The sequence below is a fragment of the Nyctibius grandis genome, chromosome 2, assembly GCF_013368605.1.
Source record: "Nyctibius grandis isolate bNycGra1 chromosome 2, bNycGra1.pri, whole genome shotgun sequence".
Lineage (NCBI taxonomy): Eukaryota > Metazoa > Chordata > Aves > Nyctibiiformes > Nyctibiidae > Nyctibius > Nyctibius grandis.
In genome coordinates, this window is record NC_090659.1 from 38445253 (window position 1) to 38470214 (window position 24962).

General features: G+C 39.6%; 1 protein-coding gene across 1 annotated transcript; it reads right to left on the reverse strand.

Annotated features, from left to right (window-relative positions):
• Positions 1–3748: 3748 nt before the first annotated feature.
• Positions 3749–23923, reverse strand: SYAP1 (synapse associated protein 1). Its single transcript, XM_068425223.1, is given in 11 exon segments — positions 3749–4763; positions 6300–6447; positions 7454–7512; positions 10547–10692; positions 12455–12594; positions 12934–13007; positions 14716–14782; positions 18902–18921; positions 18924–19005; positions 19007–19020; positions 23631–23923. Coding segments are annotated over 11 exon segments (1080 nt in total). The 5' UTR covers positions 23833–23923; the 3' UTR covers positions 3749–4635.
• Positions 23924–24962: the final 1039 nt, after the last annotated feature.

Here is a 24962-nt window from a genome sequence, read left to right on the forward strand (position 1 = left end):
AAAACATTTCTGAAATAAGTGGGACAAGAAGCTGGGTGTAATCAATCTATTTGCTGGCCATTATTTGACTGTGAGGCAAGTTGGGCTCATTTCTCCTCAGGAAGGATAGGAAATGCAGAGAAACAGCAGCTTTATCTGGCTCTGAAACCTTCATATTTGAGTATGGAAACCACAGCTTAAGAGAACAAATAAATAAAAGCTACTAAAGAATTAAGGTTTTGTGCATGCATACAATTAAAAAACCCCACACTAAACATGGTTTTCTTTAGAACATCATATATCAAAGCAGGCATAAAATCTTTATTCTTTTAATTTTATCTATGACCTTTAACTCATTGCATTTTTCTTCTGTCTTTCCCTTTGTCAGGATCACTTACATTGAGAAAAATTATAGTTTCTGCCCATGTAGTTCTGGATTAAGCACACCTCCCAAGTATATCTGGAGAGGTTTGTCATAACTTCATGAATGCCTGAATTAGCAAAGGAAAACGTTCCCAGTCATCTGTGCCATAATGAAAAGCACGCTTTTATGAAAAGAAGCAAGTGATTCATTCTTCAGGATAATTTCTGCAGAGCGCTGTCTCATTAAAAATGATAGAGTGACAAAGTAATGATAATTATTTTGGTTGCTCCTCCTCTCACAATGGTATCTAGTGAAAAGTAACAGCTGAAAAGGAAAAGTACATTATGGTTTTTTGAATATATTTAGACACACTAATTCATGTGGCTTTGCATTTATGTATATGCATAGTCTTCATATATATATATATATGTAAGCCAATATTGGGCCATACTGAGAAGAAAATGAAGCCATGCTCGTCTTCTGATGTTTTTGTAGGAATTGTTGTTTTCTGAAATAATTAATTTCAATATAATACAAAGAAAATATAACAAGAAATTAATTCACTGTTACTCGCCATTTCGAAGAATTGGAATGCTGATCTAAAAAAAAAATAAATCAAAACCCCATAACGTTTAAAACAAAGGAAAAAAGCATTGAAAATGAGTAGTTTGGAACAAAAATCTACTAATGGAGAACGTTATTTAAGGCTAGGCTGCTACGCAGTTGTTGTATCAGTCAGCACTTACCGAGACGTATAGTATCAGGCCATACAATACATCTTTCTTCTAAACTTCTGCTGAACAGAAACCCAGACCATTATCGATGTGATTTCTGACACTGTAATTGTCCAACTAGACTCCAGATACAGCACATGGACCAAGGGCCTGGTGTGGCTGCTATCGCCTGGCAGTGAACCGGTAAGTAACCAGACACGCTTCGTTCTCTTTTATGTAATACCTATTGCAAAGTAAAAGTCAATAATACGTGAGTGGCCGACAGTTCAAGGATGCATCGCACGGTCAGGTGATATGCGCCTGTACATAGGGTTATTCTTTAAATGCGTGAGGTTAAAATTGACATCCTGTGCCTCAGTACTACATATGTAACCCCACCAAACAAACACCACGCAGGGAGAAAAAAAAAAAGTTTTATGACCCAGCTGAAGTGACAAAGTAAAGAAATTCGAAGTTTACTGAAACAATTCAGGAACTGGAAGCTTTGGTTAACTTTTTTTAGAGAATAGCTGTAAATGATTGAATAAAAATGTAGGGGAACATTTTACTACACTTTATCCTAGGTTTTTATGATCTTTTCTCTTCTTCCTCTGCCAAACAAATTACTGAGTCAAAAAATTCCATACACATACTAATTAATAGCAACTGGACTAGTAAACTAATAGTTGAACAGGATGCTTCTGTGCACAGAATAACTGGAAATGTTGGTATCTCAGAAGAAAGCTGTATCACTGTTCTAAGCTAACCTAAATGGATCCTGGGCAATCTTTTTCCCTGTTTCTCAAAGGTTAATTCCAAAATCTGCAAGTTTAGTTTCTTCTAAGAAAACTTATTATCATTTTTTTTGTTTGTTTTCTTTTCCTCAATGTTTTAAACAACTGCATTTTCTGTTACATTGTCTCCACAGGTTGGTATTGTTTACATCCATTCTTGGTTTCTTTTGGTTTTGTCCTTGTTTTCTTGGTTTCCTTTTGTCCTTGATTTCATACTGTTGTTGTTTTGCTGGATTTTAGCAACTGCACCATCCCAGTGCTTGGAATGATAAGAAAATACCAGCATACTCACTTATGAAATACATTATTAAGACATACTTGGGCTACAAAGTCCTACAAAATTCACTGTGAACATGGCCACCTGTGTTCATCTCGTGTGACGAGCGGAACGCAGACACCTTCCCTCTTACCGTGCACAATAAAAACTGCTAGCACGAATAAAAAATTGTAGCGCTAACCTAAATGAAAGGCAAGGGCCACTCCTGAAAACTGTGCAGGATTACTCAAAACATATTTCAGCTTTCCAGGTTAAAACTAGATATGCAGATTTGAAAATATTAAGATGATATTTGCTAAGACACTGTAAATACCAGAGCTCAGTCAGATTAAGCCTTGCTACATTATTGCCTTTTTAAATACAAATTTAAATAGTGTTGGTTTTTTTTTTTTTAAGACATAGTTGCTTTTCATGAGACTTGGAAAATTAAGGTTTTGTATGTTGGAGCCATCTTTTACAAAAGATGGAGTTTCATATCTATGACCATATATAGGCTATGCTTGCATGAAAAGAAAGATGAGGCCTGACATACAAACCCCATGCAAATATACCTGTCATATACCTGACAACACTAGGAATGATCAGGCTGGTTTTTAAGAAACTGAACATTTGGAGCAGTGAGTTCAAGCTCCGAGTCATCTGGAGAAGATTTGCCACTATCAGAAAGAACCACCTGTCTTTTTAGAAGGCGTCGTGTCAAACTGTACAGTAGACAGATCCTAATGTCTCCAGCTTTCACCTGTGAGCAGTTGTATTTGTCAAGAGTAAACATTAAGCTTTGAATAGTCTGATCTTTATGAGCGTAACAGATTTGACTTTTGTGGCCTTTAATTAATCCCAGATATAAAAAGCTCCTGAAGTACCTCTTATTTACCCCAACTTATCTTGCATCTGTTAACTAAAAGTGAAAAACACTATAAAAATACAAAGCGTGCTGAAGATGATTTGTAGTTGAGAAAGTGTATGCCAATACAGAAACTAATTTGAGAAGTAAAATGTATGCAGGTTTAAAACAAATAATTTTCCATTATGAGAAACAGAGGAGGGTTTTCTGTCCAAGTTGCTAATAGAGACAATTTTAAATAGTCCTTTCTTATGGTTAACAGCAGTTAGAACTACTTAGCTCTTTTCAATTCCCATCGGATGAATATTGACTGAATAATTACAGCTACAATCTTTCCAGTCTCTTTATAGAAGTCTTCTGCAGAATTATGTCATTAAGACAGAGCTTACTGTATGTAACATGTCTGTAACTCAATTGTGCTTAATGGCTCCTACCCACTTCATTTTACCCATTTTCCTTCATAATTGGAATTTCACAAATGTTTTGTCAGAGAAGTTTATGAAATAGGTGACAAATAGAACATCGAATCTTCATTTATATATATAAAGATACTGACTTAATGGTAAAACTACAGGAAACATCTAGATGCCTAAGAATAAAAAAAAAAAAAAATCTTTCGAAGAAAACTATGTTTTATTTAAATTGCATGTCTTAAGCACTGTGATGAGGTATATTTTTGAAATTTATATAAGTCTGAGATATGTTTACACCTCACCCTGTCCTCCCTCCAAATAAATGAGCCAAATTTATACATATCTACAGTGTTTAATAAAGATATCCAAACCAGCCAAAGTTTTTATTTTAAGTGCTTAAACATTTATGTAAAGAAATACATTTATTTTGCTCTCACTCAGACAGCAAAATTAAATGGAAAGATAACAGCCTTCTGAAGAAAGAATGCATCAAACCATTTCTCTCTGTAGCAAAAGGCAATATCTTAATATGATGATTTAACAAAAACAACAGTTTCAGTTTAATTCAAGCAGTTAATAACTCTGTTCTTCTTTAAATGCTTAAATGTTTGCCAGTTAATCATATCTGATCAATAATAATCAGTACTTCTTTTGGAGTCTGAATTAGTATTTTTTTAACAAATTATTGGAAGTTACTCAATAGGGTTTTCTATAAATTCTTTGGCTACATACATCAAGGAAGTTAAATACACATGAAAGCTACTAGCTACAAGTACCTGAAAAATAGTACACATTTACAGATTATACAGCGATCAGAGTGCAAATGTGATCAGAGATTTATTTTCAGGGACTAAGTTACTTACAACATCCATTTTTCCATCCAAAACAGAAAGGCTGTAGACAAACAAATTGAGATTCCTAGATTTAGAAATCTCTTTGCAGGGCTTCTTGACCATCTAAAAATGCCTCAAACTGAACTGTTGCTTTATGTAATAATGTTATCACTTATAATTATGACATATAACCTGCAGTGTCTGTCTCCTCCTTTTTTTTTTTTTCTTTTGAAGAATGTAGAAGTTCAGAAACTGCTCATATAAAGAACAGAAATAATGGTTGTATCCCCATATGGAATTATAACAATTTTAGATTCTTTTACGTCTTTTGAAGATCTTTTGTAAGCAAAATATGAAAGCAGAAATCCATGTCAGTCTTCAGAAAAAGCTTAGGGTTACAGTGATTTTGTGGAAATGCTTAATTTTCTTCTTGCAGCATTTCTTCTATTTCTTTATCCCAGTTGTCATCACGCTTTTCTGATTCTGTCACCACCTCATACTCTTGAAGCTCTTGTTGTAATTCCTTTTCCCAATCAGCAGTTTCTTCTACAAGAGATAAATGATGCGTAAGAATTAAATTGATAATATAGAATGTTGCTTCTTTATATAAAACTAGATGAATTTGCACTGAATCTCTCTTATATCCCCCGAACTTTATGGACAATTCTCCTTAAAAACTACAGAAACTTCAAGATCAGAAATTTTATTTTCTTATTGACCACAGATAGCAATTAATTAATATACAAGTCTCTATTCCTACATGCATACTATAGTAAAGAAATAAAAAGCAAATACGCAGCTTAGTTGTAACAAGCATTCCTTTGCAAACTCATTTCCTACAGTCTTTCAGTCCTATTATCAAGTGAATCTCTCCCTTTGTACTTTTAAATCTCTGGAAAAGAAATGAATAAAGTTTGTAAGTTTGTTGAATACACTGTTATGGAAAAAAAAAAATCAGGAACTACTACTGTGGATAATTTAAAAAAATAAGCAGGTATTCTCCTCACTGACATTTGTAGCTAAGCAAGCTCATTTAATCAGGGTTAAAGGTAATCATATTCCATACTTCAGGGCAAAAAAAGAGTCAGAAGGCATTCCTGTGTTGTTAATCTCTGTTTTAATTAGCTCTACCTATCATATGCAAGAGTATGGGGGAGGAGATGAGTGTTTGATGTGTTACATGTTGGTTAGTACTTCAGCCTAGATATGAAGGTACGTAATTCCACAGTCCAAGTCAGTAAGGCCAGCTGAGATTTCTCTGAACAAATTACACATTGACTTATTGAAACACTTCCATCAAAAAGCTAGATGTAAGGAATCGATATTACTTTTAAGAATTCCTCAAGCTTGGCTACGTATTGGAAAAAATAACAATTTCAGAAAAGAAGGATTCAGCAACATCCAAAAAACACTGTAAGATGAATTCTGAAAATTGTATTATCATAAGTGTCTACATACACAAGTGTCTTCATAGTAAACAGTTCATTGTGTATGGCCAGAGTCAACATCATCACAGATTGTTTTTATGCTTTTCACATGGATACTATTCTTCTGAATTAAGTATAAGCCCCATTTTATTTCTTATCATTCTCAAAGCTGTTTGTTAAATTTTAACTGTTTCAAATGCATGTAAACCTTTTACAGTAAGGAATCTGCAAGCTCACAGTCTGGTGCAAATACTGCCTTTTTAGCTGGTGTCACAAGAAGAAAACATAGCCTAACTTCCAAATACTGTACTTTACCTACAAGGATGACAATTAAAGAAAGAAAAATCCATGCACATAAGCACCTATGAAAGAGAAGGCAGGGAAAGGAGCAGGTAGACAGAAAAAAAGACTCCACTGTCACTTTCATAAAAGAGTCACCTAAAAATTGTTAGGTTCTTTGGATTTAAACTCCTCACAGCTAACAGATGTGGTTCAACTGTGATTAACAGATGTGGTTCAACTGTGATAAGAATTATCATTAATTTCTGCAATATTTCATTGCAGGTTGTTTCATATACTTTGAAAAACGGTCACAAATCTACTTTCCTAAATTGAATTACTGTATTTAAGACACAGAAAGTAATAATAGCTTTACCTTCTACTACTGAAGTCTCTTCTCTCTTTTTGTCTAGCACCAGTTGTTCCATTTCTTTTCTTAGGTCTTCCTGATTCAGATTACAGGCATCAAAAGCATCACTCACAAATTCTGATACACCTGGACTTGTGGAAATCTCTTCCTCGTCCTGCAGTAAGATAGTTTTTTATAAGCTTATCCAAAAATGGGAAAAAATGTCACCAATACATACTTTCACTCATGTGACTGACTCCCTTTTAGATAGAGTCAGCAAAGAAACTAACCAAATGCATTACTCTGAGAACTATTTTTCTTTTTGGGCTATTTTTCTTTAAGAGTATTTTTGTACAGACAAAAATGTTAGACAGTTACACCAAAAATGATCTGCTTTTCATCCTAGGCTCCTTTTTGTGTTCTCTTCACAACTTTAATTCTGTTTTTGTAATCTTCAGAAACAGCAATAGACTCATACGTAGTTTAGAACAGTACCGAAGACTAATATTAAATCTTGACCACAATTCAGTAAGAGTTTTCTACACACAAATAAGATTAGGAGAGGCCTGTTCTTCGGAAATCTTTCTAGCTTAATTTAGTCCATTGCATATTACTGGCAAGTGAATGCACAGCTCTGCTTCTGCCAAGAGTGTTCTCTGGCACTGATTTTACAATCCAGAATGAACAAGGGTCATTGCGTGTCTAAGTTAAAGGTTTTTGCAGTATCAAGAAAAACTCTTCTTGCCACTGCAATAAAATAATGTTGCTATTGCAATGCGTCATTTAGATTTCCTATACTTAAGCCTGCCAACTGCTGAAGAGTTGGACAGAACATGGCACACAAATATGTTTTTATGAAGGTATCCCTCGTGTCTAAATACAATGCAAACCTTCTACTCCAAACATTTTGGAAACGTCACTTTTCAGAGTAAAAACATGGTTTATTATAATGTGCAGGATACTAGTGGAAGTATTCTTCAGACAAACTACTGTTTCTTCTACTGAAAATGAGTTTAAAATATATGCACTAAAAATTAATACCACAGCAGAACAGCAGCAGGTTAGGACTGTCAGATATTATAATGGTTTCATAGCACAACTTACTCAAAAGGATGCATAATTATCTATTAAGTTACAGTTTCACATACTAAGTACCACATAAAATATAACAGCATTTTTACCTCTTGAGATTTTATTTGAGGCTTTATTGTAACAGGCGGTGTCTTTGGCCGTACTGTTTCTATCAAGAGGGGGAAAAAAGGTAGATTACATTTAAATATATAAAGATCTTATTTATACAGCATAGCTATTAAACGTACCATGAAATATTGTATTTTAAGTTTTAAGGAATCCTGGTGGTTAAAGGCTGAATTCAGCCAAAGGTGAAGCATTTGCAACAACAAATGGAAGAGAATCAATTTTCTATTCTTAAATAAGGCAAATTTAGCAAACCATCTCCTCATTATGACTCCGAAGTTAAATCACAGGAACCCCTCTGCCCCTCAAAACGATCCAAAGAACTATGTAAATAGAACAGTTGGGAATCTGAAAGAATGTCTTCTATAAAACACTTAAGAGATTGCACCACATGTCACAAGATCTTTCAAAGTTACAAAGGTGTAGAGTTAGTAGTGAAGTCCAGTTACTGCCTCTCATAGAAGTTCCCAAGTACCCTGGTTGGGTACAACTACTGACATGGACACTAATTACTCCTAGGTATACCAGACTACATCTGTACACACACGCCTAAATGCACACCAGCACAAGTGCTCCACAGCCTTTTCTTCTTTCACACAGGCAAAGGAAGTCACTGAAAAATATAAACCCTAGAAGCTGTTCCCAATTTGCTAAGAAAACTCACTGTGCATTCTGTATTTAGTAGCATGGTAGTAGGAAGACAATGATTGTTTATAAGCAAGGACAGATCTTTTTTCATGGCAGGTAAAGGAACACCCCAGCTTTCATCCTCATGCAGCTTAGCAGGGTAGACAATAAAAAGCCAGGTGGCTGCAAGAACTATTAACATACCGGGCAGGTTGTTGTGGTGATGGAGTGCTTGCTTAGCAGTTCTATTTGTTTAAACATGCAAAGCAGCTCTGAGTCTGCTGCTCTGCTTACTGCAGTGTGCCCAGGTGGAAGATTCCTGATTACTCAGCGATTTCTCAAGGGGGAATTTTCTCAGGTCTAATTTTTAAAATTAAGATCAGCTCTAATTAAAATAATTCCCTAATTGGTAGCTGTCACTGCATACACAGTTCATCTACTCAATGCCCACTGCTCTGTCCCATCCTCTCACTTCCTTCCCCTTCCAAGTCTCCCTCTGTTATTGCACCCACCACCACAGCCAAAGAGGCTCCAGCACTCCCTGCATGGGGAGGCTGTAGAACATGGCACTAACTCTTCGCTGTTCAGCACTGAGTGCCCAAAGTACCACGCAAGAGAGGTGCCTCAAGCTCCATCTGCTGCTCTCATGCAGAAGTGGCACAGCAGCTCTGCACTGGGCGGTGCACCAGTCTGATGTGACTAACATACCATTAGCACTGTTCTGGATCTACTGGCCTGGCATCATCTCTTCCACTGCAGATGTGCTCTCCGCCCCTGAGGTAACTTCATTCCCAAGTAAATAGTTACTAATACCTGGAGAAGGACTAGAACCTGGCATTTTGTTGTAGATCTTATACAGTCTCTACACTAGAACGTGGAATGTCTTCCATTTGTCCCTTCTTTTTTCCTTTCACATCAACCATGCTAATTTAACTTTGTGAAAACAGCAGGTAAGGAGGAGACAGAGACAGATAAAAATGGAAGGCAATTAAGTCTATTTTATAGACATCAGTCAGCTTTCAGAAGGAACTCTGAACATTATGAAGAGTTACCAACAGGCAACTACTTCCAGTTTTAGCCTCCAATTAGGGAATCCAACCTTCAAAAAGGTTAGTTAAATGAAAAATAACACAGATGATTCAGAGCTTCCCAAGTCTATGCAATTTTCGAATCAAACAAAACATGTATTTACTAGAGTCTGGTAAATATATCTTTGCCATTACAGAATATACAGTCATTAGGACAGTAAATTTAACTGCATATCCTATACTGGTCTTCTGAATTGTACTGAGTCCTGCAACAGGCCAAAAGACAGTGCTTTTTTTTTGGGGGGTGAGGGGAGCTTTTTTTTTTTTTTAAATGAAGATATGTTTTGTTTTCAGTCACAATGATAATTTTAATAGAATAACTCTTTGGGTATTACTCAGCAACCTTCTCTTTGGCTGGCAACTTGCAAGGGTTTGGATGACTCAAAGATAACAGTTTTGTTGTTCAATAGGGTCAGTTGCCATCTGTCCTTTAATTGAGACACTTCAATTAAACAGCCACAGTTTGGCAAATGTGGGTATTGTACTGTTAAAAAAAGGAGGTTATGCTGCCCTGAGAATCTGTTCCAAGGTACACCAAAGGCTTTCTCTGTCTGCCTAATGCCTACCCAGCCTGCCAAGATTCTTCAGGTGTCTTACCAGGGGCGGTGAGCATACTCAGCTTAAGCTAAGATTTAATGAGCTACTAGTTATCTTTTGTGTCTTAGCCAGTAACTGTTTTATACTCTTTAAGCTGCATAAATTCCTGCTTGCAGAATTTGCTTGCATGCAGATAAAGATGCCCAATGGTTCGTAAGAGGGTCAGTAAGAATAAGCCGTATAAACTGATCAGTGTAACTGAAGACACCTACGTTTAAGTGGCTTTTTCATCTCAAGGTTGAATCCCAGGGAGCCTCCTGGTCTCCATCTTCCTCCATTTCTAGAATACACTATGTGCCTTTCCACATCCTGCATGCATCTCTGTCTCCACCACCAGAGTAATTCTACACCCATATCACTAACTTTGTTTGGCCTGAGGCCTAAGCAAAAGCCAAGAGCAAACCATATGCCTGTTGGCTGGGTTGGCTAGTACCTGTTGTCTTATCAGGTGAACCAAAGGTACCTCCTACTTCTTTCTGGCAAGACAAAAAAAAGCACACCAGAGACCACTAGTGGTCTTGAGCTGTTATAAGCCAAGTACAAAATTGCATCTCTTGAGATTTCCACTCTTCTGACAAAGTTGGCTGAAATTGGAAAACAGCTTAACAGCACTAGGAGCCCCATCTGGACAAACAGACCAAGTATGGTAAGAGAAGCCCAGATTTCATAGAAATCCAGGATAAAAATTCGATGTCACATGATGTATACAGTTAGTATGCATGACACTAACTTAATGAGCTGTGCTAAAACAAATCCTTTCCATACCTTTCAGTTGACTATCCTCTTCTCTGCCTTTGTTCTCTTCTTTTCCTACTGCTTGCTGTTGAGCTGCAAGTGCAGTGAGTTGCGCAGACTGTTTAATTAGGGACACCCTGTAGAAATAGTTTCTCCAGAACACCTCCTCCTTTACGCTAGAGAGAACAAACAATTTTGATTACTGCATTTGGAAATATGGTTCCTTTTACCATCTAGCAATGAAATAAAAATAAATATGTAGAGAAAAGGAATAGACATAGCTCCCTTCTAAGTAAAAACTTAGAAATTTGTGGTATTAATACACTTTAAAAAAATCCATCATTATAGAAGTTCTTGATCTCTTACAAGACAGTTAAAATGGACTTGAACATGTAATAGTAATAACAATGTTATTTCTTTAGAAAAAGCTTAACAGCATGTAGCAATACATAATTTGGAATGGTATTATGCTGTTCCATCTCTCCTGCCAGATTACATAAATAAACCCAACAAGCCAAAGAACCCTGATCTCTTCACTTACTCTCTAAAACCAACATTCTATTATTGTCAAACTATATTCATCTACATCTTCCCTAGACCTCAGGTGGAACTGGAACATCTTTAATGTATAGGCAGAAGCCATTCCTAGTTTGCAGCAGAAGTATTTCAGTATCTTCACATCTTTCAACATGTTCACAGGACCTTCAAGAACTAGAAACTGCCATCTCTGAAACGACGAGCTCTACTTGGTAGTTTCTGACCAGCATCAGTAAAAGTCCCATTTCTTAAAATTCCCCACTACCAAGTGGGAGACTATCCCATTTCTTAGGTAACATTTCCCTCTGAATCCTCCAGCAGGCAAGAAAAGACCCAACTTTAACCCAGAGGGAAGAGAAGCCAGAAATGGCAGGGCCCATGGGGACGAATGTGTGTAGGTCAAGAAAGAGAGAAGAGAGTGAAGTTCCGTTCCTGCCCATTCAGGCAAACAGTGACTACTCAGACTAAGAACAGAAAAAATACCTCTTAAGCAATGGTGTAGGATAGGCAAGGATAGCATGACCAGAGGCTGAAGACAGAGCATCAGAGAGATCTGAATACCTAGAATATGGGTAGAGCTATAGGACTGACAGGAACAAAGAACAGCAGGAAAGGGGGTAAATAAAATAAGGAGCTGGGAAGGCTTATAAAAGGAGGAGATTTAAGATAGAAAATGGTGCAAAGTTGTTTTCTTTCCTGTTTCCATCCTCAGACAAGAGACTAGTGTTGGGAACTCCTACTTAACGAGAATGTTGACCTATGAAACAAGCTTAAGGAGCAGAGTCTGAGACTGGGCAAGGAAGGAGAACAGCACTAGAATAAAGCTGGGATCAAGAAGCCATACTGGAACAGGCCATAACTGCTGGGACAAAGACCTTATGGATCTTTTTGTTAGGTCCACTAGAAGGAAGGCAGTCACAACACAGAGCTTTCCCCATTGCCTATTCAGAACCAGTTTTTCTTGCTTGCATTACTGCTGTTTTGTGATGCATTCTTTCACCATTTCTCCATGGGGCCTCTGACTATCTCTAATAACCTTTTAGAGGTGTTAGTTATACCAACAGATCTGAACATTTTTGTTGCTGCATTTACCTTTGTTTTGGAAAAAGATTTTCAATTAATTTAGCACACTAGACATGGAAAAATTTAAGGCTTCCCATACTTAAGTCAACAGGTCCCTATTAGCTCTGCATTTCTAACAGGTCTACTTCTGTTCTTTCCTCTAATTGCTAAACTGCAATGCACATGCAATATTCCATGCATTCGAAATTAGCAGATATAAAATACATACAGAGGAAGTACATAAAGAAAGAACTGAAGGAAGTGAAAAGAAAAAGGAGCAATTTATGAATATTTACAGACACATACAACCATATATAGTTACCAGCAAAAATTACTTACTGTTTGGGAACGAGATCAAACCTCATCCTATTGAGAAGTTCATCTTCTTGTAACATCACCATTGCAACAGGGTACATTTGATCAAAGTCAAAATTAAACTGCACACCTGCTGGAGGATCCCGCAGAAAATTGCGTTTATCCTTCGAAGAACATATTTATGGTCATTAACTGATATTAGAAAAAGGATATCATATTTCACACACAAGACCAGCAATTCCCACATAATTCTATCATACCACAAAGCTATAAAGCTCTTATAAAAATCAAAAATTATATTAGGGATCTACTTTGGCTCAAGTTGATACTGAGAACTCTTTACTCTTGCACATGATCAGTGCAGTGACAGACACATTAAAGGAAGTATATTGAAAATACATAATTTAATAATGCCAGCCAAACTTACTTTGGAAAAAAAAAAAAGGAAGTTTTAACCTCTCCAACAGGAAAATTTCAAATCTTACAGGAAATGAAATACTTACTGCTGATAAGGCCAGTATTTGTTGTTGAATTGTCTCTTCTTCATTGCTGTCTACCCAGGGAGGCACTGCTGCTTCTGTTATTGAAAGGAGGAAAATAATTGCATGTATATTACTTTAAAAAACCAAACCAAACCCAAAAAAAACAAAACAAAAACCAAAACACCTTACATAAAGTAATGTATGATGTCACAAAAATAAGCAGACTTATATCAGTAAGCCAATTCATTGTTCCTTTTTCCTAAACTAAGCTCATGGCATAAGAGAGAAACTCTAGGAATGGATCTTTGCTTATGAGAGGTAAAAGAAAAAAAAAATTAAATAGTCACTGATTTCTGGTACTGTAAAACTAAAACTGTGGGGATTTCTTTGCAGTCTGTTCAGCCAGAACTTGGTGCCTCTTAGTTTAGTTACTGAAGTAGTGCTGTTTAGCTGGTTAAGCTGCCTGCAAATAGAGATTTCTAGATTCACTTTAAACATGTAAGCTTTGTCTAAATTAAGTTTTCAAAATAATTTACTATTGTATTAATTTTCTAACACCCAGAAGATACCAGTTCTTTAACAATGAAGAAAAGTAAGTTATAAATTTTTTATAAATTACATGTTACACACTGAATAAGCATACTTGAGTTCAGCTGATTTATATCTTTACACAGATACTCCCAAAATAGTTCTGTAGGCTGTACATAGAGGAAAATAAACTATTGTAGATGTATAGAGATCTATTCTCTTCACTGTCAATGCAAATTCAGCCTAGAGAGACATTACGATGCATCTGTTAGTTAAATAATTCTTGTGCACTTAAAACTAACAATGCTTATTTGCCTGTGCACCTGACATCAGCAACATCTTTCACCCACATGGATTCACATCTGATGCTAATGCTTCTTTCAGTTAAGCCATCTGTTACTCCTCCTTTCGTCAGCCTAGCTACCTATTTTCATGAAACTTGCAGAAATATATTAACAGATGCCACAGTTTACTAACAGAGAGAAAAACATAGAAATACAGACGTGATCACATAAGTAGTCTTGCAAGAAGAAACCAGACTAACATACTAACTATAGACAATATGAAAAATTTTATCACAATCCATTTAAAACCAGATCATTTTCAACATTAATAGAGCCACTAATTATTCAAACTGTCAGAAATTATTGCATTCAGGTAAAAAGAGATAAAAGCCAATGATGAAATGCAATGTAGAAAAAAAATTGTGCTTATTTTAAAGTCTCAACTAGATCCACTGTGTCAATAGTACATGGGTGGATAACTCAAAGGATTTAGATCACAGATGATTACAAAGCAAATGACTTATGGGAAAGCAAAAGAGCAATTATGCCTTTAATGTAAGCAGAGCAACTCCTACAGCGAAACTAATTACATACTATAGTGCAAACCTCAAGCCATGTTTTTCATTACAAAAACATGACATGATTGCTAAAGCTCAAAAGAAAGGTAATCATCAGGCCTGTTTTCAATAAATACACAGGCTTAAGATTCAAACCAGTAAGAGATCAGCTTTGCAAGCACAGTGATCTTTGAGTTAATTTCATAAAGCTGAATTTGGTTAAAAAAGCAGATCTAAACCAACTATATAATGTAACACTAACCTCACTTAAAAATGTAATATTCCTATTCCACAATATATGTTAAGTTCCACCATAATGTGTTTTGTTAAACAGAGTTTGGATAAATTAGGTTTAGATATAGCTCTAATTATCCAGCTTCCAGCAAGTTTTAGCTTATATAATGTTCTGCATTATCAAAAAAAGCGTACATTACCTGATTTTTTTGTTTGTTGCTCTTGGACAAATTTTTTCTGTTCCTTCTGAAAATCTCCAATAATTGTCTGAAATAAAAATTAGGGAACCACAATAAAAAAAAAATTCACTCCTCTTGTTTCACGTTCACTCTGAAAGTCTTTTCAAATACACTTCAGTATCATATTCTTATATCCCTGGTGGCCCTTTCTGTAAGTTAATTAAAGTTGTTTCATGTAAATCATACATTCCCCTTTACTGAAACATTTGATTTTGCCTTTAAAAGTTTAAACTATTGTGTATGCTTTCAAAATTATAGTTTTATAAAGTTCAGGGGACAAAAAAAAAAAAGAAGGAAAATCCTAGCTGATAGTTTGAACATCAGCATAGTATGCATATACACTTACCGCCTTACCATATCAAATACAGGCAACATCGACTGTTTCGACCTATTTAAATATGTTTTTAAAGCATTAAACACTCAAAGATACTCTTGGCCTTATAATAAGTTTCAAGAGATGCCTAAGAAATTAATAATTGCAATAAATTGGACTTGTAAAATTGTTAAGTATGATTTATGTCAGTGATAAAAGGAAGACTAGGGAAAATGTGGGCCCTCTCTGGAAGGAAACGGGAGACCTGGTTACCCGAGACATGGAGAAGACTGAGGTACTCAACAACTTTTTTGCCTCAGTCTTCACCAGCAAGAGCTCTAGCCTCACCACCCAAGTTGCAGAAGGCAGAGGCAGGGACTGGGAGGATGAAGAACCGACCACTGTAGGAGAAGATCAGGTTCGAGACCATCTAATGAACCTGAAGGTGCACAAGTCCATGGGACCTGATGAGGTGCATCCACAGGTCCTGAGGGAACTGGCAGATAAAGTTCCTAAGCTGCTATCCCTCATTTTTGAGAAGGCGTGGCAGTCTGGCGAAGTTCCCACTGACTGGAAAAGGGGAAACATAACCCCCATCCTCAAGAAGGGAAAAAAAGGAAGACCCGGGGAACTACAGGCCAGTCAGTCTCACCTGTGTGCCTGGCAAGATCATGGAGCAGATCCTCCTGGAAACTATGCTAAGGCACATGGAAATCAAGGAGGTGATTGGTGACAGCCAACATGGCTTCACCAAGGGCAAATCGTGCCTGACAAATCTGGTGGCCTTCTACGACGGGGTTACAGCGCTGGTGGATAGGGGAAAAGCAACTGATGTCATCTACCTGGACTTGTGCAAAGCATTTGATACTGTCCCACACGACATCCTTGTCTCTAAATTGGAGAGACATGGACTTGACGGATGGACCACTCGGTGGATAAGAAATTGGCTGGATGGTCACACTCAAAGAGTTGCAGTCAATGGCTCGATGTCCAAGTGGAGACCAGTAACAAGTGTGGTCCCTCAGGGGACCCTCAGGGGTCGGTATTGGGACTGGGCCTGTTTAACATCTTTGTCGGCAACAGGGACAGTGGGATTGAGTGCACCCTCAGCAAGTTTGCTGATGACACCAAGCTGCGTGGTGTGGTCGACACGCTGGAAGGGAAGGGATGCCATCCAGAGGGACCGTGACAGGCTTGAGAGCTGGGCCTGTGCGAACCACATGAAGTTCAACAAGGCCAAGTGCAAGTTCTGCATGTGGGTCGGGGCAATCCCAGCACAAATACAGGCTGCACAGAGAACAGATTGAGAGCAGCCCTGAGGAGAAAGAACTTGGGGGTGATGTTGGTGAGAAAGCTCAGACATGAGCTGGCAACGTGCGCTTGCAGCCCAGAAAGGCCAAACTGTGTCCCTGGGCTGCAACAAAAGCAGCGTGGCCAGCATGTCAGGGAGGTGATTCTGCCCCTTTACCTCCGCTCTTGTGAGACCCCACCTGGAGTACTGCATCCAGCTCTGGGGCCCCCAACATAAGAAGGACATGGAGCTGTTGGAGCAAGTCCAGAGGAGGGCCACAAAGATCACGAGAGGGCTGGAGCACCTCTCCTATGAAGAGAGGCTGAGAGAGTTGGGGTTGTTCAGCCTGGAGAAGAGAAGGCTCTGGGGAGACCTTCTAGCAGCCTTCCAGTACCTGAAGGGGGCCTACAGGAAAGCTGGAGAGGGGCTTTTTACAAGGGCAAGTAGTGACAGGATGAGGGGGAATGGTTTTAAACTGCAAGAGGGTAGATTTAGATAAGATATTAGGAAGAAATTCTTCCTGTGAGGGGTGGTGAGACACTGGAACAGGTTGCCCAGAGATGTTGTGGATGCCCCCTCCCTGGCAGTGTTTAAGGCCAGGTTGGATGGGGGCTTTGAACAGCCTTGGTCTAGTTGGAAAGGTATCCCTGCCCGTGGCAGGGGGGTTGGAACTAGATGATCTTTAAGGTCCCTACCAACATAAACTGTTCTATGATTTTATGATTCTATGATTTTCAGAATGCCTGCTTAGCTGAAAGAAAATAACTTCTCCATTTACATGGCTGACAAATTTTCATCAAAAAATATGTTCAAAAATATCCTATATTGAATTTAGAATTTAAAAATGGAGAATGGTCTCAGAAATCAGTATGCTATAATCTAGAAGTAACCATGCAAATGTTATTCTATAGTTGAAAGCAGAGGCAAAAACCTATGAAGCTAAAAATAAATACTTAAACCACTTGCAAAATACAAATTTTCAGTGATGAGGTCTATGGCTTAACAAGTTGCCAAAAAGCATGCAAGTCTTCAAGCTACATCCTGACAAAATTCCTGATAAATTTTTTCCTTCAACAACCCCGCATTTCAGTTTAAGATTAACATCAGTAAGAGAACTGCTGTAGTGCATGTTATACAAATAGATCATTGCCATTCCTCCTGGTTTTAAGTTTTATGAATTTTTGGTATTTATAGAATAAAATAATTTATATGATGTAAGACAAAAGCTTTACAATGATATAGTTATAATCTGTTTCTCCCCTATGTAAACTTACTAGTCAAAACAGGGAATTCATATTACTCTAAGACATTCACAGAAAAAAGAAAATGGTATTTTAAGCATAAAATATGCTGTAGGTACTGAGCTACAGTTTCTATGAGCCATTATTATTTGTGTACTAAATTATCAAATAACCTTCTTACTCGATTTTTTCCTTTTTGATGTGGATCAAGATTATGTTAGACTCAAATACACTGTAGTAGGAAATACAACTCTGTTATTATATATAGAAAGTTGTCACTAAAAGGTCAGTGAAATTTGGAGACAAATTTGACCATAACAGAAATTTAGAAGTGTCATTTGTTTATTAATTTGGAAGACAATATGAAGACTATATAAAGAAATTGAATTTCACTGTATTTAAAAAAACCCCAAACTCTTTAGTTCCCCCTGAAGGGGTGTTTGAGAGACAGGAGCAGGAGGAGGGGTCTGGCTGCATCTCCCACGTCTGACACTCCTGGATGCACAGTCCCACTGCAGCTGGGATGGTTTTGGCCAGTTCCTTTTCCCTTCCAAGCTGCCCTTGCTAAAAATCACAGAACACTATATACCACTTATTGCTGCTTTTTTCTCCCCCCTCCCCTCCCCCGCCAAGGTCATGACTTAAAGCACTGGAAGAACACTTGCTGACAGAAGTTAAGCAATGGGAGCTGGCAGCCAGGAACAGGGAGAGCAAGAGGTAAGTTGCAGGGTTGGGGGGGGGGTGGGGCGAGGCACAGGACAATAGTAAGCTGTTTCATTAATTTACTGGGTCTTATGAAACCATACCTGTGTAGCTCTAGGGTCTTAGTATACAATATCCACAAAGCTGACCTAATTCTGAATCTTGCTTGAGAGATGCATTTAAGATGCAGGCTATGGCATTCCTCTTTCCACCTAAATAAACTGCGGAAAAAAACCCATCCCACACATCTCCCAGACATCCCCTAACTGCTTGTCTCTACTAACTCTTCCCACCTTTCCTCCTGTGTGAACATTTTTTATATTTTCTTCTGCTCTTTCTCCACTGTATCTACATCCTGAAGGAATGGAACACAGGTGGAGTACTGAATAAAGCAGAGTGACCATTTTTTGGCATGTCTACCCTGAATAAATATTTCAGTCACATTTTATCATGACAGGAAAGTCTCTGCTCCTGAAATATGTAATTCTTAAAGCCAGCTTAAAGAACTGTAATCACACCACCAGATTGCCTACACATTACAACAACCAACAACAGTAAGCAAGCAGATCTTTCAGATCAAGTATCTAGAAAATAAAATACCTTATCAATGATACTGTCGATTTTCCTTCTTCTACAGACTTCTTTATTGTATGTGCTGTTTCAGCAACGGATTCAGATATCTTTTTTGTAGCAGCAGTGGCAAAAATTGAAGAGGTAACCTTTCACAGATGAGAAGAAAAAAGAGCTGAAAAAAGATCTCTTTACAGCCAGTTCTCTTACTAGATTTCTTTCTCTTTAGACATTTGGGTACCTACTTGAAAATCTTTCAAATTCATTATAACCCTGCTTCTGGCCTACAAAACTTCTAAAATCCTACTTATCATTTTCTAGTTCATATTCTTTAGTGATGATGATCAAACTTTATGTTTGATCACAACTTTCAGTAAATCAAAATTTATACATGAACCTTGTTTACTAAATCAGACATTCCTAATGGTCCTTGAAATAGTGCTTTCCAATGAATTTTCTGAAGCAATGTGCCTTTCCTAATGTCATCTAAGTATTTCAGAGACATTAAGCAATAAAGTAACTTTAGCAACAGTATTAAAAAATTAAAAAAAAATATTTAAGAAAATCGACATGCACAATAAAGTCTCATGAAGTAAGGCAGCAAATGCATGACAAATTTTAGGCAAGTAACACTTGAGATTCCTTCAAAAGTCTTAAGATAGAAATTTGCTCTCATGTTTGCCGTTTTCTATTTTGCATTGTCTTCCTTTTTTTAGCTCCATGAGAAACACTGTGGCCCTGTTTGCTTATTTTTCTGAATATGTTCAGTGTCAGAACAGCAATAACAAATATTTTCAAAGACTTAACTAGCATTTTTTTATATTAGCAGTGCTGAAGTGAAGAGAGGTGGCAGGGAAAGAACGCTGTAATATGGACGATGCCTTACATTGTTGGTTTTTAATTAAGGAGAACAAACTTGCAAGCAGCAAGATGTATATCATGAACCTTCAGAAACATTAAATATTGACAAAGGATCTTAAAACAACATTGGTATTGTTTATATCTCAGATAATGACATGATGTCACAAGCACTTCATTACACTTGAACAGTTGTATTATGACAGTAATATCACAGTTACAGTGATAAAATGAGACAATGTTGGCAAGTGCCATAGTAAATATAATAATTGCAGAGAGATCTAGATAGATTGGAGCATTGGGCTGTGATTAATGGGATGAAATTTAACAAGTCGAAATGCTGGATTCTGCACCTGGAATAGAGTAATACTGGGCACAAGTATGAATGGGGAGAGGAGTGGCTGCAGAACAGCTCTGCAGAAGGGATCTGGGGGTGCTGGTCAACAGCAGGCTCAACAGGAGCCAACACTGTGCCCTGGCAGCCAAGAGGGCAAACCACATCTTAGGGTGCATCAAACACAGCATAACCAGCTGGCCAAAAGAGGTGATCATCCCACTGTATTCAGTGCTGGTTCAGCGTCACCTCAAGTACTGTGTGCACTTCTGGGCCTCATCATTTAAGAAGGATGTGAAAGTCCTTGAATATGTCCAGAGGAAGGCAACAAAGCTGGTGAAAGGGCTGGAAGGAATGTCCTATGAGGAGCAGCTGAGGACTTTGGGCTTGTCTAGTTTGAAGAAAAGGAGGCTGAGGGGCGACCTCATGGCAGTCTACAGCTTCCTGAGGAGGGGAAGCAGAGAGGGAGATGCTGAGCTCTTCTCCCTGATACCCAGTGACAGGACGTGTGGGAATGGTTCAAAGCTGCACCGGGGGAGGTTTAGACAACATCAGGAAGCATTTCTTTACCAAGAGGGTGGTCAAACACTGGAACAGGCTTCCTAGAAAGATGGTTGATGCCCCAAGCCTGTCAGTGTTTAAGAGGCATTTGGACAAGGCCCTTAATAATATGCTTTAAATTTTGGTCAGCCCTGAAGTGGTCAGGCAGTTGGACTAGATGATAACAGTCCCTTCCAACTGAACTATTCTATTCTAGGGTTAGAAGTAGTAATGGTGGATCTAAACTGCATAGTAACTACCAGAGATATATTTGAGGCATTAGTAAGAACACAAAGTATGTGGGATGGTAAGAATATTTTAGTTATTCCAGAAAATCAACTTTGACTTTCATACAGGGGACTTTCAAAAAACAGCACTTCTGTTTCAAACAAAAAAACCACCTTCATTCTCAAGACCTCACAAAAAGTCCAGTTTCCTTCTATGTTACAAATGTAAGAAATAACCTTAGCACACAAAAAATTGTGAGTTAACACACAGTTGTTAGCCACTGGTAGAATGAGTTATTTTGGAACACTCATGTCACCTTTTGGAAAGCTGACTGTTCTTTGTGGCATATAAAATATTCTCTCTTTGATGATAGCACCAAATCAATACTGACAAATGCAGTAGTCTAGCCAGCCCTCAATCAAGCCAGTTTTTTATATGTAACTTCCATTTATAAGCCACAGAATGGTGGCAACCAAACTTCCTTCAAGTACTTGCTAGCATCTTTCATCTCTGTTATCAGGCTTTACCACCCATCACGTGCTTCACGTTGTACAAAAAAAATGCCTATCTTCAACACTTTAGATACAAACACATATACTAATCCCCTTATGACAGCAGAGGAAGCAGCAGCCTACTGGATTGTTTCCTCCCTACCAGCTTTTATTGGTTGTTTTATGTATCCCTGGGAACTTTTTCATATAAATGCTGCAAACGTTTCATATGTTTTAGCTGCAAAAGGTTTTGAAACATTTGCTGTCCAGCAACGTTTTGGTATTGTTGGGCGAAGTGTTTTGGCCAGTCCTGAAACCAGTCTAAAGAACAAAATGCTTTTTCTTTCCATCAAGGACAAAATTCTTCTGAACCGAGGTACTTACAAAACCTCAGTAAGAGGTGGTACTTAGCCTTAGGAAAATAGAATTAGTGGTGGAAAAGCAACACTTCCAAATGACCATGAAGGTTTCCCTCCCTCTTACAAATCTATGTCTGTATTAAGAATATGTATCTAGCAATATTTCTATTGTTACTTCACATTGACAAACTCTCCTAACAATTGTAATGATGTGATAATGAGCAAAAAATAATGTATGCAAGGCTTCAGTTTTACCAGTAGAATTCTTTATGTGCTAGAGGAGTCTTTCCACACAGCTACTCTGGTTGTTAGTCATGCAGATGTTTCTAGAGTTATCATGCATTAAAACAGCGATGTTCAAATCCTTACAAAAAAGCCTTTCCACCACAATCTTCTCTGGTCACACAGACAATGAATCCATGGATTACTAAACCAAATCTTCACTTCTAGAGCAAATTATGGGATAGACCTTTATATCTGTAACAGTCAATACTTATTCTTCCCCTGAAAATTCAGTCTTTTTTGCCTCCTGAACAATCAAGAGTGACTACCAGATTAGGATCAATTTACTACAACCAGAAAAGTATTTGACCAAACTACACAGATAATCTTCTGCAGCTCAGATAGCCCAAGGCAAAGCACAGTAAAGAACCAGCTCAGACTAACCCATCAGATGATATTGATCCAGCATTTCAGGGCACCAGTAAAAAAAATACACTTCAGCAACAAGTATGGAGCTGTACTTTGGATCAATGTTATCTAAGAATCTACTACAGTAAAGCAGAATTCTTACCCATAGCCAATTACAGCCCTGCCTCGTTACAAATAAGTTCAACAAAATCATCAAACCCCATTACTCTCCTATGAAAAAAATCACACCACTTCAGGAAGTACATAATTCTATATGTACACATCACTTTTCACAGAGCAACAACAGAACAGATACTTAAAGGAATGCTGTTCATTTAGTAACAGTTCTGGAAAAGACGGTAACTGAAACGAACAACTGCAGCCATTTGGTTCATATTTTAAATATGTAATTTTTAAATTTTTTTATCTCCAGTGAGGCAATGTCCTGTGCACAGAATTGTTAGCAACTTACTCAAACATTTCTCATCGTCAGTAACTGCTATTTAAAAAGAATCTCAGAAATGCAGAAAAATGAAGATGAAATTAGAGAATTAAGTCAATGCCAAACTTCCAGCTCTAGCAATTGCATCGGATTGTTTCAGAACTGTGGAAGAGACTGGACCAGCTGCATGAAAAACTACACGGTTATGATGCATGCCATAGACTGCACTTAACAAACATCATTTCAAAGAGATGCAAAAGAAAGGTGTGTGAAAACATAAAATAAAAAGGGTAGGGAAGAATGACTTTTAACACTTCTTCACTGAGATAATTTTCCATACTAGCTAAACTGACCTGAACTACCATTTACATCTGAAAAGACAAGCTTCAGAGCTGTTTTGTTTTTTTTGAGAGTATTCTGGTCACCTCAAACTTGTGTTCTGCATTTCGCATCACTACACAAGCTACATACCCCTAAACATGCATTAATCTGGTCTACCTTCCCTCCTCCAGTTGCTACTCTGTGCTACTCTGACCACACTAAGGGAGTTTTGCTGCTAAGGCTACATTTTTTTCTTTTATAAAACAGACCCATAGCAGCATTCCCCGCGTGAAGACGCCAGGGCACGACACACCCCTCCATCGAGTGAAGCTGTTCTTTTCCTCAAGCCTTCTCCTTGCATAAAGGCCGCCAGCAGCGATGTGTGGGAGAGGGAGGAGCCCCCTTCCTCTCCTCTGAGGCCCGGGGTGCCGTGGGGGAGCGGAACGGTGGCGGCGGGCGGCACTGCGGGTGCGGGTGTGCCCCGGGGCTGGCGGGGCCGGGCCGCCTCCGCCCCGCTCTCCCCGCCAGCACCGGCGTGCGAGGGCAGGACACTCACTGCCGAGTCCCTTGGCCTGGCTGAGGAGCGCCTCCGAGTCCCCCTGCAGCTCCGCCTGCTCCGCGCTCTGCACGGCCGGCTCCGCGCCTGCCGCCGCCGCCTCCTCCTCCTCCTCCGCGGAGCTGCTCCTCTCCTCGGCCGACAGCAGCTTCTCCTCGCCTGCCCGCTCCAGCCCCAACCAGCTGCCCAGGCCGCGCAACATGGTGCGGGAGCGGCGGCAGCCGCGCTGGGCCGCTAACGGGCACCACTAACGCACAGGGGCGAGCGGCTCTGTGTGCGGAAGCCTGGGCTGCCCGCTCCTTCCGCATACGCCACTTCCGCCTGCCGCGGGGGGAGGGCGGCGCTCTGGCCTCTCTCGCTCCCTCTCGCCTGGCCGTAGGGGGTGGGGAAGAGGCGGGGCGGCGGGGCTGGCAAGAGCGCCGCCGCCGGCGGAGGGGCGGGAGGCGAGTGGCCGCCCCAGCGCACCTCTCCTCTGCCCGCGGCGGGGGCGGGGTGGGTGCGCACGGAGGGTGACTGCCCGCCCGCTCGCAGCTGCCGGTGCTGTGCGCTGGCTCATCCCTTCCTGACGGCGAAGCAGGGGGCTGGCCTCGGAGGCGTTCTACCTGCGGCTCGGGGCGCTGCCGGGGGGCTTCGCCTTCCTCGGGGAGGTGCCGCCTCCGCCGCCTCCTGCGAGGGTTCGCTTCAGCTTGGCGATCCCCGGCAGTGATCCCGCGGCCGTTCCCGGGCAGCGGGCGCACCGCACCTTCCCTCTCGGGCTGCTCTTTGGAGTATCTGCGTTTAAAGCCAACAAGGCGGCGCGGGGCGGTAAGTCAGGGGCCGACGGTTTGCGGTGGCCAGGGAGGGGGCAGCCCCCCACCCCCGCCGCGCTCCCTCTCCGCCGCCCGGCCCGGCCTGCGCTTAGCGGCCGCCCTCGGAGGGCCCTTCCCGCCCCGCACCTGGGCCGCCCTGCGGGGACGGCCGCCCGGCTGCTGGGGCAGGGGCATCCCCTCTCCTGAGCTTCTCACTGTAATGTAGTGCAGCACAGCGCCCCGAAATCCTCCCTGAAGACAGCAAGCTCCCGTTGATAAGACTAAGCGGAGTAATTCGTGTTCCTCCCTGCTTGTGCTGATTGCCAGTTCCCAGCGAAACGTTTGCTTCCAGTCTTCTCTTTTTGCTTTCCCTCCCCTACTTCCTTCTCCTTTCACAAGTGACTTCCCAAACCACCTGGAGTTCTTTGTTTCTATTGCAAGTGAACATTGTGCTTCCCTGAGCTGCTGGGAAATGGCTGTTCTCGCTAAAATCACAGCGAGCTTTTAATGTTGATTCCTGTAAGCAAGGTGACAGGGTTTAAGA